The 20,797-nt window shown below is 34.3% G+C and overlaps 1 protein-coding gene across 6 annotated transcripts in view; it reads left to right on the forward strand.

Annotated features, from left to right (window-relative positions):
• LOC136040857 (cAMP-dependent protein kinase catalytic subunit 1) overlaps positions 1-20,797 on the forward strand; it is a 324,235-nt gene that overhangs the window by 67,379 nt on the left and 236,059 nt on the right. The window contains exon 1 of one of the 6 annotated variants that reach the window (XM_065725238.1): positions 6,340-6,388. The exons of the other annotated variants lie outside the window; for them this stretch is intronic. Within the exon in view, the coding sequence (XP_065581310.1) occupies positions 6,355-6,388 (34 nt within the window). The 5' untranslated portion in view covers positions 6,340-6,354. Of the gene's footprint in view, positions 1-6,339; positions 6,389-20,797 lie in introns of those variants that run through there. 6 annotated transcript variants of the gene reach the window in all.

Genomic DNA, 20,797 nt, shown 5'->3' on the forward strand with positions numbered 1-20,797 from the left:
TGAAATTACATAAAGATACCTGGGAAGAATTATATTTCACTGATATTGTTCAAAATTATCATTCTCGTTGGGTGCATGGCTTTTTTTCATTCTTCTTTGTTCTAAGATTTTGTATAAGCTATATTTTTTTTTGGAAGATTTTGACTTGTCCATTAGCGTAAGAATAAGCATTAAAGCAATCCAGTGGCGCGCTCAGAAATAATACTGGGGGGGGGGGGGGGTTGACCAGGGGTCCTTGGGCCAACCAATAGAAAATTTTAAAGTTCCTTAGAAAGACATTATTTTAAGGGATTAATTTTAAGTTTATTCTAGCTATTTGAATGCAAGTTATAGTAGCGACTAAGGAATGAATGATGGAACCGGCCAGATTAAATAAGATTTAAAAACAGAGTATAACTTTTTTTCTTGAGGAAGGGGGGCTACAGCCCCTTACCCCCCCCCCCTTGTATGTGTGCCTGATATAATCCATTCACACAAAATGAACTCCAACCATTTGGACTTTAACATCGGACTGACCCATAAAGAATACTATTCAATGCCTACTGCATTGCCATCTACGCTAAAGTTTCTTTTTTCCCACAAAGAAAGATTCACTGGAGTAAAACTGTTTGGGTAATCAAGTAATCAAGTAATCAAGGGTGATTGGTATGGAATGTAAAACTCTATGGGTAGCCTACTTGAAGGAAAGGGCACCCAGAAACAAACAGTTTTAAGGTTTGGAAGATTTTTTATAGCAAAAATAACGTTTTCAAACCTCAGCCCCTTCCTTTAGAATTATTTTTCGCAGTCATGTTCCTCTTGTAAAAATTTTTAATGAAGTGCTTGCACTGCTTTAATTATGATGATTCATCAGACCCGTAGATTTTTTCTACCAAAATTGTTAAATTACAAAGCATGTCAAAGTAAGAAAAATCCCCCCCCCAGGACCAACCTTAGGTCTAGTCATATCTCAAAACTACAATTTTTAAGATAGTGCTTTTGGCTCTTTCAAACCGTTAATGATTATACGTTATAATTATATTTAGCTGTTAAATATTTCTTAAATATATAATGATTTCATATTTTTAAAATCTATTTTTTCTACATAAGTCTAAACTGTCATATGTAAATCTCAAAATCTTTTTTCTTTTTAGTTTAAAAATGCAAAATATGAGCTTCGAAAGAGATTCCTGAAAATGTTAACGCAATCAGGAATTTAAGTAGAATATGCCTACTTCTTTTTAAACAAACGTGTTTTTCTTTCATGGAAGGAGACTCCTATCTGACCTTTAGGACAAACTAAAAAAAAAACTAAGAGCCAAGAGCTCATATGGTATGAGCTCTAACAAAATTCTAAGAATCAATAGATTGATTTAAAAGGAAAATCAGAGGCTTAATGCCGGTCAGGATTTAAAATAAGAGCTCTGAGTCACGATGTCCTTCTAAATATCAAAATTCATTAAGATCCGATCACCCACTCGTAAGTTATAAATCCTATTTTTTTTCTAATTTTTCCTCTCCCTTTAGTCCCCCAGATGGTCGAATCTGGGAAAACGACTTTATCAAGTCAATTTTTGCAGCTTTTGACACGCCTACCAATTTTCATCGTCCTAGCACGTCCAGAAGCACCAAACTCACCAAATCACTGAACCCCTCCCCCCAACTCCCCCAAAGAGAGCGAATTCGGTACGGTTCGTCAATCCCGTATCAAGGATATTTGCTTATTCTATCCACCAAGCTTCATCCCAATCCCTCCACTCCAAGTGTTTTCCAAGATTTCCCCCTCCAACTCCCCCCAATGTCAAAAGATCTGGTGGAGATTTGAAATAAAAGCTCTGAAACATGAATTCCTTCTAAATATCAAGTTTCATTAAGATACGGTCACTTATTCGTAAGATAAAAATACCCCAATTTTCAAGTTTTCCAAGAATTCCGGTTTCCCCCTCCAACTCCCCCCAATGTCACAGGATCTGGTCGGAATTTAAAATTAGAGCTTTAAAGCACTAGATCCTTCTAAAAATCAAATTTCATTAAGATCTGGTCACCCTTTCGTAAGTTACAAATACCTCATTTTTCCAAATACCCCCCCCCTCCATCTCCACCAAAGAGAGCAGATCTGGTCCGGTTATGTCAGTCACGTATCTTAGACAGGTTGTTATTCTTCCCATCCAGTTTCATCCTGATCTCTCCGCTTTAAGTATTTTCTAAGATTTCCGGCCCCCCCCCCAAAGGACACTGGATCCGGTTGAGATTTAAAATAAGAAATCTGAGTTACGAGGTCCTTCTAAATATGAAGTTTCATGAAAACCCGATCACTCCTTCGTAAGTTAAAAATATGTCATTTTTTTCTAATTTTTCAGAATTAAAACCCCTCCTCCAATAGAGTGGATCCGTTTCAATTATGTAAATCATGTATCTAAGACTTCTACTTATTTTTTCCACCAGGTTTCATCCCGATCCCTCCAATCTTAGTGTTCTCCATGATTTTAGGTTCCCCCACTCCAAACTCCCCCAATGTCACCAGATCCGGGCGGGATTTAAAATAAGAGCTTTGAGACACGATATCCTTCTAAATATTATATTTCATTAAGATCTGATCAACCGTTCGTAAGTTGAAAATGCTTCATTTTTTCTAATTTTTCGGAATTAACGGCCCCCCCCACATGTTCAAATCGGGAAAAAGACTATTTCTAATTTAATCTGGTCTGGTCCCTGATACGCCTGGCAAATTTCATCGTCCTAGCTTACTTGGAAGTGCCTAAAGTAGCAAAACCGGGTCGGACAGACAGACCGACAGACAGACCAACAGACCGACAGAATTTGCGATTACTATATGCCACTTGGTCAATACCAAGTGCCATAAAAACTGTCTGTCCTTCAAGAAAAACCTTTAAGGAATTCATTCTTGTTTTGAGGATTTCAACTTGTCCTTTAATGTAAGAAAAATTAATGAAGCGCTCCATCTAAGATTTCAGCTGTTCCTCAAGGGCCTCACACATAGTTTTTTTTTGGCACCGATTTACTGAATTTGAGCCGAATTGCCGAGAAATCCACAGCGATTTGAGCATGAAAATTTTCCTACTTTTCAGTACGCATTTTCAAATTCTGTAGAGAATTTCATCGTTATTGTCAGAAAAAAAAAATCTTCAACTACTTCCTTCTCTTCAGCAGGAAAATCGAAAGAACTAAATTATAATAATGATTAAATATTTAATAATAAAAGAACCTCACAATTTTACAATGAATGAAATGAATGTTTTTAACAATAAATGTAATTACCTTTTTTTAATTGAATAAAAAAATGATAACAATAAAAGAACTAAATTATAAGTTGAGATCAACAATGCAACTATTGATAAGCTACAGTTACCTATTAAGTAAGTAATGGGATTAACAACGATTCTTGACTACTAAGGCTCCTGCGTCGTCCCTGCACTGTGTTACGTCAGTAGGGTTGGATTTCCGGGACTCACATTACCAAGCATAGGTCAAACCGACTGCGCCACCATAGGATTGCAGTTGACTATTGTTATCCATGATGTTTAATTTTAAAAATATCGCGCAAAGGGCATTGTCTTTGTACCGCTATTGTTTGCCCACTGAGCTGCTGAAATGGTGCCAAAAAAAAATAAAAAAAATGTGTTTCGGGCCCTTTAACGTCAAAATGACCCGTAACCAAGGCTAGACCTGAGCTTTTTGCATTGCCATCTATATTAAAAAAAAATTCCTAAGAATCTTGCAGAACAGGTGTCAATGCATCTTTTCTCTGTTGCTTTTTGGTTTGTCTTTAACAAGTGTTTTGAAAAAAAAGGACAGACGTCTTGTAGCCAAAGAAAAAAATTATTTTAAAAGTACTAATTAGTAGGAATTGGTGCATTAAACTCATACCTGTAAGAATATCATGTGATACGAAATAAAAAAGGAAATTCATTGAAGGCTCACAACGACAAAATATACCGCAATTTCGCTCTAAAATGAAATTTGAAGAATTGGGAATGACAATTTCCGTGTCTACTGATTAAGAACTATTACCTAGTGACCATTTCCATTGTCACCTATAATTGATATCAATTATTAATTCCAAAAATTTAAATCGTTATATCTAATAAGCACAAGTGAATGCAACTCTAAGAGAAAAGTCATGTGCACGAAACCAATTTATTTGTATATATTAACGCACAGAAGGTATATTAAGAAATAACCAACCTGGTTACCATAGATACTAGATCATTAGGGTCCAAGGGTCATTTGTTCCAACGTGACGTAACGATTTTTTGTTGGTAAAAAGTAAAGTATTGAGATTAAATTCGTTTTTCTTTTGCAAAGAAAAAAAAAACATATTAGAATGTTTGACATATGTAGAAGGATACAAAAAGGCAATTGAAAGGAAGAGAGGCCGTCTTTTCTTTTTATAAATTGGGCCTTTCAAATTTATAGTTGTGTTAGGCCTCCCCTTTTTGTATCGTGGCTGGAGAATCGAGCTGAGAGTTACACTGACATTAATTTGGAAAGAGGGGGGAGTAGGAAAAATGACCTTTTTTGTTGGGGGCTATTTTTTTTCCAACCCTTGCGAAAGAGCACCCTCTATGTGTCTTTTGTCTGTTTTCCAGCTACTAGCATTATAGTGTTAAGTCCCCCCCCCATGTTTACAGGTACGGTAAATTGTAAGTGCAACATTCAACACTGTAATTAATGGCAACACTCAAATTCATTCCTTTGTTTGTCAGAAAAAAGTACATCTCTTTTATTCGCAGACTATAGTTAACTAATATACCGTACTGCCATTTAGTTACTGTTTAATTATCATGACTAATATATCGACAATTTGTAGAAGTAGAGACTAATTACAGACGATGATTGGGTTTACTTTTACTGTTTTCGTTCTTATGAAACTGTTAAGGCAAACACCCCCCCCTCATAATTTTCCCCCTTCTCTTTTTATTTTGGCAATCACTTTCTAATAGCGTCTTTGTTTTTCCAACTGGCTGATTAAAAACTATAATAGTTGAAATATACTAATCTACCTTAAGAAATGTCAAAAATATGTAAAAAAGTATATGTCAAATATCATTAGTAAGATTAAGTAAAGGATATAAGTCTTAGATAAAATTTGTTAATGAAACCAAACAATCGCATAAAAACAATCCCATAAAGAAAAAATATAGAGAGATAAAGGAAAATATAAATAAGGAAATATACAAAAAAAATCAAACATTGATAAAATGATTTTACTGTAAATTAAAACGGCTCAATTAATGCCCAAGTAATATTTTTTTGTAGATTCTTTGTTCAATCCCCTGTCCCATTCCCCCATACAGGTATGTATATTGTGAGTTTCCGTTCAGTACACCCACTCGACTACTGCAAAGACGTGCAGATATTTTCCATTATTTACTTTTCCTTCTCCTCCACATTTTTTGGGGGGGGGGGGATTTCCAGACATACGCAACTTTTATTACTTCTTGGGTTTTCTCCATTGCTCCAAAACTGAATATAACTTAATATACATAATTGAATACAATTTGAAAATATTGTAACTTATATCATGGCTGCACTGGTAGGGGCAACTGGTTAAAGAATGAACCATGCTCTATATTAACCGATAAAACACGTTTAAAGACAGATGGATAGTTAGAAAAAATTGCTATTTTTAGCTAATTAAAAAGAAAAAATAAAGAATACGAAAATGGACATTCAAAGGCCCTACCAGCAATGCTGATCTCCGTTTCATGGCCCTTCATCCAGGAAGTGCAATGGGAGTTAAGGCAGCCTTTCTATGCTTTTGCACATCATTCCTGTAACCTTCCCCTAGATTTCTCAAGGTTCCTAGATTGCATTTGGAGCTGGTCGACCCTCGTTAAGCTTACAGAGTCATGCCACTGACCCCCCTTCTAAACCAAAAAATCAGTAACACCAGGAATCGAACCTCCTGTCCTCACGGACAAAGGATTTCAAGTCTAGCATGCTAAGCACTCGGACAGGAATGGTAAATAATATTTTGATTAATATTAATAGTAAAATATTATCCTGAAAATAAATTTCAAGAAATTTTGAAACATAGCCCGAAAACCCTTAGAAAACGGCGTTGGACTGAAATGAAAAGTATACCGTTGAATTGTCATTGTTGAAAACCCCATACAGGATACTTACAACCCCCACCTTGAGCATCAAGGAAACTCAATTTTTCGCATGGGTAGCACCGATGTGTTCTCTTTTTTTCTTGGTGTTTAAACAGGTAGAAACTGTAATAAGATATTCTAATTGTAACGAAGCGTCAAGCTGTTTTGTTTTTAGATTCAGTCCACTAGCCAACCGTTTTCTAAAAAGTCAGGTATATTTGTAGAAATCGTATATCTCTTGAAGGATATAAACAAAATGGAAAAGAGCTACTATGATATACTTTCGGAAGGTAATATTTTTTTTATTTATCCCTTGTGCTACTACTACTGGAAACTCAATGCAAAAACAAGCCATCTGAGGCCTGCATAGCTGTGCATGCTCCTCCTTCACCCCTATCATACTCGAAGCTTTACTCTTATCCCCTCACCTGAAGTACCAAATGTATTCAAATCTTTTTCATGATGGCTTTTCACCCTATTCGGGGATGACCTGCTTTTCGTTTGACCCTAGATGAATAATCACCCGATTTATGGTTACCTGATTACCCAATTTATGGTAATCTATCATCCTTTAACCATACAACGTGATTGAGCCGTCTTAGTATTTTTTTGATTGTAGCCCGAGAAAATGGGATCGACATTTGTATAACTTTTAATTGAATATATAGTTAAGTATGGACTACTATATTGAATATATGGACTATTTCTAATCAATACCTCTTGAAAACATTTAATATATCTTCTTCAGCCTTTGAAGTGCCTACATTTCATGATTCATGATTAACCACTCTCATTGCCATGGATTCTAAATCTTATAGTTCACGGCTTATTTTCCTAAGATTATCATTCAGCAAGTCCAACTTATTTCTGCAGGGGGGGGGGGGGAACTAATGATTTATATACTCAAAATGCAAATGTTTCAATGCTACTTTTATGTATTTCTTGTTTTGTTTTTCTCCGTTTCTCTGGGGTGGGGGGGGGGGTGTTGGACTATAGGTTCCTGAATTTTTGTTCTGGCCAGCCAAACAGGTTCTAGCTTAGACGAATATTGTGGCTGGAGTGATTACTGACTACTATAGTGAAAATAAATAGTAATGTGTACAAGAATTGAAAATAATAAATTGTGTAAGCTAATTGATGAAAATACAGTAAAGACGTAAACAGTTTCTGAGAAGACCAAATTGGTCAATCTTGATTAAATATGACATTTTTTTTTATTCTGAAGCCTGAAAAGCTATATTTAGGGGCACTGAATAGTGTTGGGCGGGGGGCAGTTGGTATCCTCTTCCAAATTTTACTCTCTGTATTTTGAAAAATGCCTATTTTTGGCATTTTCATCTTTGTGTGTATGTTTAAATTGAAAAAGTTTAAGTTAAAAGTTTAATTGTTTAAATTAAATTAACAATTAGATTGAATAAATTCAAATTGAATAAAATTGAAAATGGCACGAAATCGACCCTCTTATATTTTTTTCAAATACATTACCCCCCTTCTTTCCTCAATATGAGTAAAATGGCGGCCCCCTTCTTGATGCGACTATATCATTTTAAAGTGTAGTCAATTGGAATTATAAGTAGAAATAAGTGTATATATACTATTTGTATAATATATATATATATATATATATATATATATATATATATATATATATATATATATATATATATATATATATATATATATATATATATATATATATATATATATATATATATCATGTCGAAAGAACTTGACCTTTGCGTCAGACTTAACTCATTGCACAAAGTACATAAGAAAAGAGTCAACACTTAGCTAAAAAGTCAAATAAATAGATAACAATAAAATTAATTATTAGCTTTCTTGGTTATTTATACAGCTCTGCAAAACTTGGAATAAAACTCTTGCCCTATATTGCATATTTAGCGGGAATAGGAGTCAGTTTGAGGACTTTTTGGGATTTTATACGGGACGGTCTATTGCGGACAGGATGGTAGGGTTCGGGGATGATGGGACGCAATCGAGGAGCGGATAAGGTCTTGGTACCGAAACGAAGGCATAGGAGGTTCCTTTTCTCGGTCAACGTGGTGAGCTTGAACTTACCTAGTAGATAATGATATGGAATCTTCCATTTATGATTCTAAGTGCTTGTTTTTGGACATTTTCAATCATATAAATATGCTCTGAAGAAAGAACGAAATGCCACACTGGACAAGCAAACTCGAACATTGCTGTGCCCAGCCTTGTCTAATTGATATAAAATATCTTGAACATACAAAACCATTTTTTTTGTAGATTAAAAATTAAAAAATTAATTTATTAAATTTAAACATCGAAAAAATTAAAATTTTAAAATTTTAATTTAAGCATCGATTAAAAATTTAAGCATCGAAAGAGAACCTGCACAAATTCAAGAAGGACCAGCGGGTAATGTAAAAATCAACTGGAAGTCTTTAAGCAAAGCAATTAACTTAATTGAGAAAACTGGTAGTTTTTCTGATATTTGTAAACACCGATTTATTTCTGACCCAGCAGAGGCATTTTAGGGGGTGGGGCAGAAAGGGCACTTGCCTCAGGCGAAGAAAGTTTAGGTGTGCAAAATTTTAAATAAATAATCTAATGGTTATAGTTATACTGTGTTTTTTGAAATTATATTTTTATTAAAATAAAGTTTTGGGTGCAGTTAGTAAATGAAATTAATTAATAAATTATCAATTAATTAAGAAAACATATTTTAAAAAATTAATAATTAAAATAATTTAAATAATAAATTACAAATTATTAAAAAATATGTTATTAATTAATTAATAAATTGAAAATAATTTCGTTAATAAATGAAAATTTTGTTAAAACTTGGCTTGTAAATATTTTGGAAGACAAGGGGAAGAGGGGCTAATAAAGATTTTTCTCTGGGGGCAAGAAAGGTTAGATCAACCTTTTGACATAGGGATCACCACAGCCCAGCATAATCTTGAACGATTGCTATCTTTTTTGAAAACTTTTGTAATTTTTTGTTTCTTTGGAGAAATAGATGTGGCTGTTGGTAACTCTATTCTATTTAGAATTCAATTGTAAAGATTATTTTTGTCTTGGTAACAGTTTCGATATCTAATGTTGTAAGCAAATTCTTCCTAATCACTTTGAACTATATTTAATTATATCTAGTCTATTTTTAATTATAACAAAAGTCTTAGGTAACTAAGTTGATTTGATGTTGCATAGCAACGCAGATTATTTGACAATCATTTGACACAAATATATCGCGAAGAGCCAGTGGCGTCAATTGGGGGAAAAGGAGTGGGGCATGTATCCATCTGTATTTTTAGCCCTCCTAGATTTTGAAAATATCTTTTTTTGGGTATTTTCGTTAAAAAAAAGTGTCTTTTCTGATATTTTCTTGAAAAAAGTAAAAAAAAAGACAAATTTCCCCCTCCCCCTCAGGTTTGAAAAATCAATTTTTTCGTCTCGCCCATATAAATTTTTGTGAGTTGACACCACTGATAGCATCTGTTAAAAAGAAATAATTCCGTTTGCTTGATAGGATTTCTTGCTTCTGTTCACCACTTATAGACATAGAAACACAGAATGCAGTTATGAATAAACTAAACACTCAATAGAAAACAAGCAAAATAATAAAATTCAAAGAAAAAAAATAAATACATTTGTTTGACTCCTCCCCAAAACCAAAAAAAGATAAAGGATCTTAGAATAGACAGTCTCCCTGATGGGCGAACTTGATGATCACATTCCAGTGATCATTCCTGATCAGTTGAGGATAACGGCTGAGGGGGAAAATGAAAGAATGTCCCACTGACTTCGTTCATTACCTTATTTAACAAATTCTTTTATTGTTTTGATTCAATTTTAAATGATTTCATATTCTTAATTCAACTGAATAGTGCCTTTCAGAAAGTAGTAACATCCTCCTTAGTCATGCCAAGAAAATCAGAAAACCAATAAACTGAAACACAAACTAAATTGCCATCTTTTCTTCCTCATTTAAATATTTTTTCTTTTATGGATTTTTGAGTTAACTATTGACGCTTTTACCCCGATAGGTGCATTTGGACCCAGACAATCATCCCAAAATTTCTAGACTTTTATAAATTCTCCGAAATTCTTAGAATCAGAAATATTCTTTTAAAATAGCTTTTGCGGTTTTTAATAGAAAAAATTACAAACTAATTGCGCTTTCTTTTCCTTTTTTTATTGCAACTAACCAGTTTTTAGAGTTTTGACTAGGTTGGAATTTTGAATTATGTTGCCTCCATGGCATAATTGTGCACTTGGGGGTGTTTTAACGCAAGACTTAATTATAATGCTTAGGAAATAATACGTTACCTTATTTACACTTTCTAGTTTCTATACAGTATTTTGTTTAATTTCTATAATAAATAATCAAGACCGTATCCAGGGGGGGTATGGGGTTTGACCCCCCTCCACTGAAATTTTTGTCCGACTCGTAAAAAGGTAGCAAAAATGTATATAAACAAATATTTGATGTGTTTCTTAAAGTTTTTTTCTACGCCTCCCCCCCCCCAAGAAAAAAACCGCCGAACAAAAATCCTGAATACGCCCTTGTAGGTAATATGATTCATTTTGAAGTAAGGATCTGTTTTCCTTTGACAAAAGGGCGTGAAGAAGGGAAAAAACTTTCCCCATTTAGTAGCGGCATCGTAGAACATCATGAGACAACAATTATCCTAGGGAGTTTAATAGAACAGGTGGAAAATCGATTCAGGTATATCTAAAGGAAGGGGAATACAGGAAGAACAAGAATGAGAGTGCTATTCTTCTGTGAACTTTAGTAATATTGACTCATATTTTCGAAGAGATAATGGAGGACTCCCATTGCCTTGAAATTTACTTAGTTTGAAAGATCTTGATTAGATGGTCATTTACATGGCACTATATAAAAAAGAACAAAAAAGATCGAAACATCATGGAAAAAGAAGATTAAAACATAATGAGAAATTTATTTATCTCGCAAAAGAAAGATACTTAAAAATAAATAGTATATCTGATGTGGTTTCTATAGCAGGGGTGCTCCGAAAAACGGAGGAAGATTTGCTAGATGTTTTCCAGAGAAGTTGCCTACGGGTTGTGTTGGGTACCTGACTGACTGACCGTATTGCAAATAGTAGGCTGCGCGAAAAGTGTGGTCCAATCCTGCTTTCTATGGCTATAATGAGAGAAAGGTTGAAATGCCTAACTTGTCTCTTTTTTTCTGTGTTGTAAGAGATACCATAATTTGGTTGAGGCTTTTTCAATACTGCGAAAGCAGTTTTAAATGAATGATCTTGAATCTTGAAAGGTTGGGACGGCTAGGGCACGTTCTGCGGATGAAGGATGACAGATTGCCGAAGATTGCCCTTTTCGGCCAACTGTCTACGGCTAAATGGATAGCAGGTTGTACATGCCTGGGGTGGTAGGATGTCATAAAGAAAGATTTAAGGGAATGGGAACTTCCTGGGAGGGTGTAAAGAGGGAGGCTTTGAATATATTGGAATGGAGAAGGAGTGTGCGTAGTCGTATTGGCCTCAGGCTGCTTTGTGCTGCTGCGAGTTATTTCTAGTTGTAACAGTAATATTTAAATCATTTTTCAGAAAAGAAAAGAAAGATCTTTGAGGTTTTAGCCAAAGAAGTTTGTCTCAGGGATCTGAATAAAAAACTAGTGCATTAGAGCCAGTGTTTCCATTTTTACGTATTTTTCCGTAGATCTGCAGAGTTTGATGCCTGTCTAAGGACAGAAGAACGCAATTACGGAATCTACGCAATACCTACGGGAAAAGCAGAATCCTGTTGAGGATGTCATATTAATCTTTTCCTTATGATCTTTACCCCGAATCACCAAAGAATTCTGCTACAAATACTGATTGTCGGTTTTACGTCAACGGGTCGTCATACCGCAATTTTGATGAAATCTGATCTGCAATATTTTTCGTCTGTGGTATTGGGCATTGGCATTTTTTTAGGGGTTTTGGATGAAACCTTTGCAAAATGCAGAAGTTTTGAGAACCTTATTAGCTAGTAAAAAAAAATTACCAAATCTTGGAGAAATTCCAGTCTTGCAACTGTGAACGATTAAGATGGAAAAAGCTGCCTGGTTATATGGTCATGTATATGGATCATGAGACTTGCGTGTTAACTAGGGGCTTACGAAAAATTCCCTGAACCTGAAATGCCATCTACGAATTTTCCACGGAAAACTATAACTGTTTTCCACCGACGTTTAACGGATTATAAAAAGGATCTAGTGGAAATACTGACTACAGCTACTGTGTTCGGTGTTTTCGCTTCCACTGATTTATCGAAGATCTACCGAATTCCCTATTCATCTCCCAAAAAAGAAAGAAGATATCAAAACTACCTAAAATCTAGAGAAAACCACGAATAATGTTGAATCCACAAAAAAATGTTACACTTGGAGACTTTTGAATGTTTAAGATCAATTGCTTAGAGTCAACTTTGACAAAAATTGATGAACAGAATCCTGCTTATCTCTTCAAAATGTTGCCTGAATAATTAACTGACCTCCAAAACCCTAACACAAAATGAAAAACACTCTAACTAAAATGTTTGCCGAACCCTAAGAGCCATCTACTGATTTTCTACCGAAAATCACCAAATTTATAAAGATTGTTTGAAAAAAAAGTAGAAACACTGGCTATATTTACTTGAATGGCATGCGTCATTTTGGAACAAAATGAAGTTTTGTACCAAATAAGGCTATACCATATCACATTCTGATACTTTTAGACGAGAGCATAATAAAGGTTTCTGAACTTCTTGCCGAAATAGTTTTTTAGACAACAAGCGCGGAACAATAGTTTTAAGACAACAAGCGCGGAACAATAGTTTTTTAGACAACAAGCGCGGAACAATAGTTTTAAGACAACAAACGTGGTAGAACAACTGTGCTTACCTGATAATATGGTTTCATTTTCATATAAATGAAATTTATTAAACAGTTCAAGGTAACGAACTGTAAGTAAGGAGTGACTCGTCCCAATAGCAGTCGAAAGTATAAAGAACAGAATTTTAATAACAATATATAAATCAAGAGAATTGGCTTTTTGTGCTGATTCCAGATATATAAAATTTATTAAGTTAATTTTGCCCACTGGAGCCTACGAGCCTGAGAAAATTTGCCTGGTTTTTGAAAAAAAGACCCCTAAAAAGGTAGGTGATCATAATGAAAATCACGCCATGGGATTTAGCAAATAAGAGAATCATATTGTAGAGGTTTCAAGCTCATATCTAGAAAAATGTGGAATTCTGTGTTTTTTGCCAAAAGAAAGACCACGAATCCTTATTTTCAGCTGTAGAATACTTTTTTTTCATTTTAAGTAAACAGTTCGTGGGAACGTACTGCAAGTAAATGATTCTCTAAAAAACGGAATGTTGGTACTACTACTACTAACAGCTCACCAAAACAACAAGCCGCCTGGGGCTAACACAGCTACGCACACTCCTCTTCTGTCGCAATCTATTCAAAGCCTTCCCTTTTACACCCTCCCAAGAAGTTCCCTTTTCCCTTAAATCTTTCTTTATGACATCCTCCCACCACAACCTGCTTTCTGTTCAGCCCTGGGCGGTTGGCCGAAAAGGACAATCTTCAGCAATCTATCATGCTTCATCTGCAGAACGTGTCCTAGTCATCTCAACCTTTCTCACATTATAGCCCTAGAAAGCGGGATTGGACCACATTTTTCGTACACTCTACTGTTTGAAATATTGTCAGTCAGCCGGGTGCCAAGAACAATTATGAAACTAGTAGCCGGGTACCAGAGTTTTAATACCAATAGATGTATTGAAAGAATCGGCTAATTATGTTGATTCCAAATATATAAGTTTCATTAAGTTTTATATTACATATCAAAGGCCAAGAGCCTCTGAAAATGTGTCTGATTTTCGTACAAAAGGAAAACGCCCCCTATACCAGGTATCCGAAAACCCTAGTTTAGAATGTTCATCAACATGGGAACCCTCCTCAAGACCTCGTTCTTTATGCTAAAGTTTGAGTTTTGCCCGAATTCCAAAAGAACGATTCCTCAAACACAGGGGTCATTTAATAAGAACAATAAGAAGCTTTTTAATAGTACTAAAAAACTTTAGCTTGAAGAGCGAGGTGTTGAGGAAAGGCAAACCCCGCTATATACGCAATAATTTCCGTTCATTCAAAGTTTTAATGTTGCTCCTTACTTTCACTTGAAAAAACTTGTTTTTTTTATCTAATCAAACAGTTCGCGGTAACGAACTGTAGTAAGGAGTTTTTTAAAGTTTTTTACTGTTTTAAAAAGAAGAGTTGAGAGAAAGAGTCAAACTTTAGCATAAAGAGCGGGGCGTTGATGAGGAAGCAGCCCCTTTCATATACGAAGCAATTTCTGTTCGTTTTAAGTTTTAATGTCGCTCCTTACTTTCAGTTATAAAAACTTTTTTTTTTTTATTTAATATCAAATAGAATCCACTCTTGCTACATGGTACTGTTGAGAGGTTATGCTTGAAGTAATTTAACATCATCACTTTGGATAGAAAACTATTTTCAATAGAACTGAGAATAGAACAAATAGAAAATAGATTCAAAAGAAGATAAGCTAATACAAGAGCTTGCCTATCACAACTTTATTATTAGGAGTTTTACATTTTTATTTATTTTAGGAGTTATAGCAGAAAATTTTTGAAGAGATGTGTAAGACACAATAAAGTTGTTCTAATCTACTTTTCTAATATTCTATTGCTCTTGAGCTACTTTTTACTAACTCCGTTATTTATCAAACTTCTAACCATACTTACTTAGAGCTATAATTTATTTTTACGATTGCTACTGCCGAAGTTACTAATTTATCAAGATCTTATTACGCTGCTACTATTCCCATGTGGTCAATTCAGTGATACGCACTCCTCCTCCCTCCTTCTCCTCCTCCACACGCTCATCCTTCGTGCTTCCTCCTTCCACTGTATTCGTAGAGTGGAAAATGGGATCAATCTCTGCCCCCTTACATGAAGTTTCTACTTATTTGAATTTTTTCCTAAGACCTCTTCACGCACAATTCAAGGATATCCTACTTCTCGTTTGAACTTGGTTGCGATGTCCAAAATGACAATTTTTGGCAACTTATCACCGTTCCTACCATTTTCGTCTTGTCAATATACACCTGTAGATTGATATCGAACCATATCTTCGTACAGCTCGATGTTTGATACACAGTCACTCAAAGGCAGTGGTGCCCGTTCACGAAAACATGGGTGAGGGGGGAATGAAATATATTTTTAAAGTCTAAGGAGGGTGGCACTTTGATTTTTCGACTTTTACCCTGAAAATACTAAGAACAAGGCATTTTAATGAATAGACCAAAAATAGGTATTTTTCAAATCTAGAATTGCCTCTCTCCTGTCGCTTCCTCAACTGGCAGCCTTGATCAAAACAGCATCTGCAACTATTCTTAAATGCTTCCTTTGCAAAATATCCAGCATATCAAAGATAAAAGTTGAAATTAACTATAGATGTCTGCACCGTGTCACTCTCCGCTCATGATTCGTATATCCAACAGTGGTTTACCGGTTATTAATATCTTTCCAATTTAATAACTTCAAGAAATACTCTAATTCCTCATTTTGTCTTACTATTATTATCCTTTTACTACTATTCATTGTTTTTATTTCCTTTTATTATTATTTCTCCAGTCTCATTTGATATTCTTGTAGGTCACTGCTGCAGCGTATCCTTATGTTCCCTATCCGATAATTTATCTTCGTTTCAAATACCTGAATCGATTTTTCCACCTGTTTCACTAAACTCCCTAGTTACTATAAATAGGATACAAGGGGGAAAAGGGGACTGCTGAGTATTGATTTTAATGTAAGACTAAAATCTCTGGGAAAAGTCGTTGATGCTTCTATTAGGAATGGGGGAATCTTATGAGATGGATAATTTTGCTTCCTATTCAACAAGTTTCTTCTTAAAGTTTTTCGCAGATTAAAAAAGATTTATAGATTGCCTTCAAATTTTGGATTAATCTAGCAGCAGTTAGATGCTAATTTATTTATTATCCTTCTGCCCTAAAGGCCCATTCACAATGAGGTTTTACTAATACCAGGATTTAGCTAGAACTAATTTGAGCCAATCAGGATTTTTTCTTATAACACATTGGCCTGCCATAATATAAAGAAAAAAAAACGATTTTTGGCTGTTATTGAACTTTGTTTATCTTTTAAGTTTTTAGTTTTTTCATTGGGTTTTTGCTTTTTCACATTAGCTTTCCGCGATTGTTTTGTGGGGTTTTTTCTTCGGCATTTTTCTGCATATATTATTATGTTCACGCTGAAGAAGAGAGGAGGCTGCCCTCTCAAAATATTCACTTTGTGTGTTTTCCAGTATTCTCGTTTGGCCTTGAAAACCCCATTTTAGATCGTTTTCTTTTTTTATATCAGGATGTAGAACTTTTCTGCAAATTAGAGAGTTCGAGGAAAAATCTGATTGACTCAAATTAGTGCTAGCTAAATTTCGGTATTAGCAAAATTTAATTGTGAATGGGGCCAAATTTAAAAACTACATTAGAAGTTAAGAAAATCCGAACTTTTAAGGTTGCAATAAGACACCTAAGCTAGAATTTACTTTTTGGGGGCCAAATATTTCGTGGGGAATTCAGAATCAACAAAATGGTCAAATCATATGTGAAATATGTGCAATTTTAAGAATTTTCCTAGATATCGGATGAAATTTTGGATCAGATAATCACCCGTCCTCCCAACTGCTTATGTTGCCTAGCTGCGGAGGGCGGGGGTGTGGTTTGAATTTTGTCAATATTTATTTCTTTTGTTTATTTATTTATGACCCCACAAGAATTACAAAAATTATAACATATTGTGGAATAATAAAAATAATAAAAACAAAATACAAGATAATAAAACAAACGTGCAACAACAACAACAACAGAAAGAAAAGAACTAACCATCATCAAAACAAAAAACCGAAACGAAAGTTTATCCAAAACAAAATGATAAAATAAATATGAAAAAGTTTGTTCAACTGAAAGTAAGGAGCAGCACTAAAAATTAAAACGAACAGAAATTATTACGCATATGAGGAGTTCATATCCTCCTAATATCTCGCTCTTTACGCTAAAGTATCTCTACTAATTTCAACTATTTATTCTATAGCCTTTGTGATTCAGGGGTCATTCTTAAAGAATTGGGACAAAACTTAAGCTTTAGTTTAAAGAGCGAGGTACTGACGAGGGGGTGAACCCCCTCATATACGTAATAAAAATATACAAATACAGAAGTTCGTTACGTAAGATAACTCGTAAGTTACGTATATCTTTTACTAATAAAAATGTTCGTAAAAAATTAAAAGTTGTAGTTGTTTTTTAAGTAACCAAAACATTGGAGGTCAACTAGGCCTCCTCCCCTGCTCCTTTTTTCTCAAAATCATTCGATCAAAACTATGAGAAAACCATTTAGCCAAAAAAAAATAAATATGCAAAACCTCGTTTTAATTATTCATCTGCGGGGAGCCAAAATCAAAACATGCATTAATTCAAAGACGTTCAGAAATTAAATAAAAAAACAAGTTTTTTTTTACTGAAAGTAAGGAGCGACATTAAAACTTAAAACGAACAAAAACACTTTTTACGCTAAAGTTTTTTACTGTTTTAAAAAGTAGAGTTGAGAGAAAGAGTCAAACTTTAGCGTAAAGAGCGGGGCGTTGAGGAGGGAGCAGCCCCTTTCACATACGAAGTAATTTCTGTTCGTTTTAAGTTTTAATGTCGCTCCTTACTTTCAGTTAAAAAAAGCTTGTTTTTTTTAAATAAGCATTAAAATTCATACACGCCAAGAGTAGTTTTTCAACAGCCTATGAAAAGTCAGCCAAGCAACCTTTTGATTAATATTAAATAAAAAACAAGCTTTTTAACTGCAAGTAAGGAGCAACATTAAAACTTAAAACGTACAGAAATTAATCCGTATATGAAAGGGTTCGTCCCTTCCTCAATGCCTCGCTCTTTACACTAAAGTTTGACTTTTTGCCACAACTCCACAATAAAAAAATTGATATCTATTAATAAGTACTCGCATTAGAAAAAAAATATCATTTCACCGAATCAGAAAAAATACACACAAAAAAGTGTCAATAATATAAGCCACTTTATGATTGTGTCTTAGATTTGGAACTATTAATACGACTAACAATTCGCTGCAGCACTTAGTCACCTAAGAACAACACTGCTAAGCACACTCCTTTTCCGTCCCAGTCTATTCAAACCCTCCCTCTTTACACCCTTCCAAGAAGTTTTCGCTCCCTTCAATCTTTCCTTACAACATCCTCTCACCCTATCCACCCATTTGGGAACGAATAATTTTAGTTTGAAACTATGTATTTAAAAGAAGAATTACCCTTCTCTCTTAAAGAATCTCACTACTTTTACAATTTCTCATTTTTACATTTATCTACTTTTACATTTCTACGGTTTTCTGTTTAATACCTATTATTCTATCTTTTTTTTAAGATTGCCCCCTCGAAACGGCATATTCCCAAAACAGACTCTTAGATACGTGCCTATATACATAACTTCCTTTATTTTTTTTTACTAAAATTTTATTTCAGAAAATTGAAAATACACACATTCAATTTAGTAGTCAGTTCCAAATTTGCGCCTTCAATCTGAAGTAATACGTTGAAAAGAAAAACTGATGAGTGACCTACTGTCAAACATAGCACGCACCGAGTAGTTTGAGCCGCGCAGATGCGCAAGCGGGAGTCGGTCAAGCAAGGCATGAAGCTTTCCATGCTTGGCATAAAAAAAATAGAAATAAAATTGCTACAAGTGGTGGAAAAAGTAGGGCTTCAAGATGTATACCGAGCGACAGAGGGTGGGTAGTCCCTTAGAAAAGCAGTATTTTCATGAAGCTAGTGAAGGAAGGTTTTGGTAACCAAGTAACAGCACGGTTTAATTTTCTTTTCTCCCACCCACCAATATTTACATGCAAGTTCACACCTTAATGGATTGTTGGTGAAGGGTAAAGGAGTCGTCATGTTTTTGTTGTTTTTTTTTTAAGTAAAAATATCTAACAAACGTAGTTATACAAGTTTTTTTATTAGTTTCGCTTGACTTAGCAATAGATAGGAAAAAATAAAGGGCTAGACAGGTGTACCATTTTCTCTTAGTATTTTTAAAGCATATTGACAAATACAAGTTTTTTTCTTAATTTAAATAAATAGCGACAATAAAACAAAGTACCAAGGTAAAGTACCATAAACAAATGGTACTTGTGTCTTATAGCCACCACACTCAAGCTCTGTTGAGAAGTGAAGTTTGGTTAATGCTAATGACATAAAACAGAATATGATGAAAATATAACACCCTATAAATAAAACTATGAAAACGATAACGAAGAATTATGGATTGGGGGCCGCCCAGACCGCATTATATTAAATACGTAGCCTAAATTAACCTAGCTTAACCAAACTATAAACTAAATATTGATAGTATTATAATATATACTAAATTATATACTAAATATATATACTTGTATATTTACTAAATATATCTACTATATAAATTATATACTAAATATTATAAGACCACGAAAACCGATTATTGTCTCGCGTTCGCGATACAAGATCTTGAGTGTGGTGGTTATAAGACAAAGGTACCAAAAAAGTTACTCTGTACCTATCTTAGGTGTATTCATACCCGATTTTTCCCGAATTTCATAGGATTTTTCTTTTGGTGTTTTCGAAATTTTGAAGTTCTTTTGGTAGTACCCCATTTTTATCAGTCTTACCAGGCTGATTTTTTTCATTCTGTACGCATTTTTATCAAAAAAGCAACAAAATACCCCTTGGATACATAACAATATATTTTAACCCCCTATAGATTTCTGAAACTCGCGATTTTCTGTGATTTTTCTTTTGAACTTCTCGAAATTTTGAAGTTCTTTGGGTAATGCCACATTCTTATCAATATTGCCAGGTTGCATTTTTATTCATTTTTTCATGTATTCTTATCGGAAAAGCAAGAACCCCCCCCCCAAGATATTGAAAATATACTTCCAGTCCCCTTTAGATGTCCGAAACGATAAATCATCCATGAAAAAAGCGATTTTCTAAGATTTTGTTGTTGTTGTTGTTGATCCAGAATATAAAATTATTAGGTTGATATCACATTTTCGTCAGTGTTACCACGTTAAACCGTGAATTTTTACAATCAAAACTAGCAACTAAAATTCGACAACACTTTTCGGCACCGAATAAACGATCCCCCCCCCCAAAAAAAATGCTCTAAATTTGATAAATTCAATGTGCAACTGACTCAAATAAGCGCCAAAGTGGCACAAATACGTCCCATCTAGCAAGTCTAAGCTATTGAATCCCAATAACAACTACTCCTTCAAAGGAAGCCAAAATTCTTAAGGTGTTTTAGTAGTAGTAGTAGTACTAATTTATTAACCAAAGGAAATAACACAGACAAAATCAATCGGTAACAGACCAAAAGTGTGTGTTTGGAGCGTTTATCTTTCGTATTATTTTAGTTTTAGTTTACTTTTCACCCATGTTTTTTTTCCAACTTAGACCACCACTGCTACCAGAAATTGCGTAACCGTTATATGTGCATTTTTTCCTCGAAAATCAAATTCACAAATTTTCTTAATTTCTTAACTTAGGCTATATGTTGCTGTTTGAGCACCCACTTAGCTAATTCAAATAATCATATTTCACT

Source organism: Artemia franciscana, chromosome 21 (genome assembly GCF_032884065.1).
Source record: "Artemia franciscana chromosome 21, ASM3288406v1, whole genome shotgun sequence".
NCBI lineage: Eukaryota > Metazoa > Arthropoda > Branchiopoda > Anostraca > Artemiidae > Artemia > Artemia franciscana.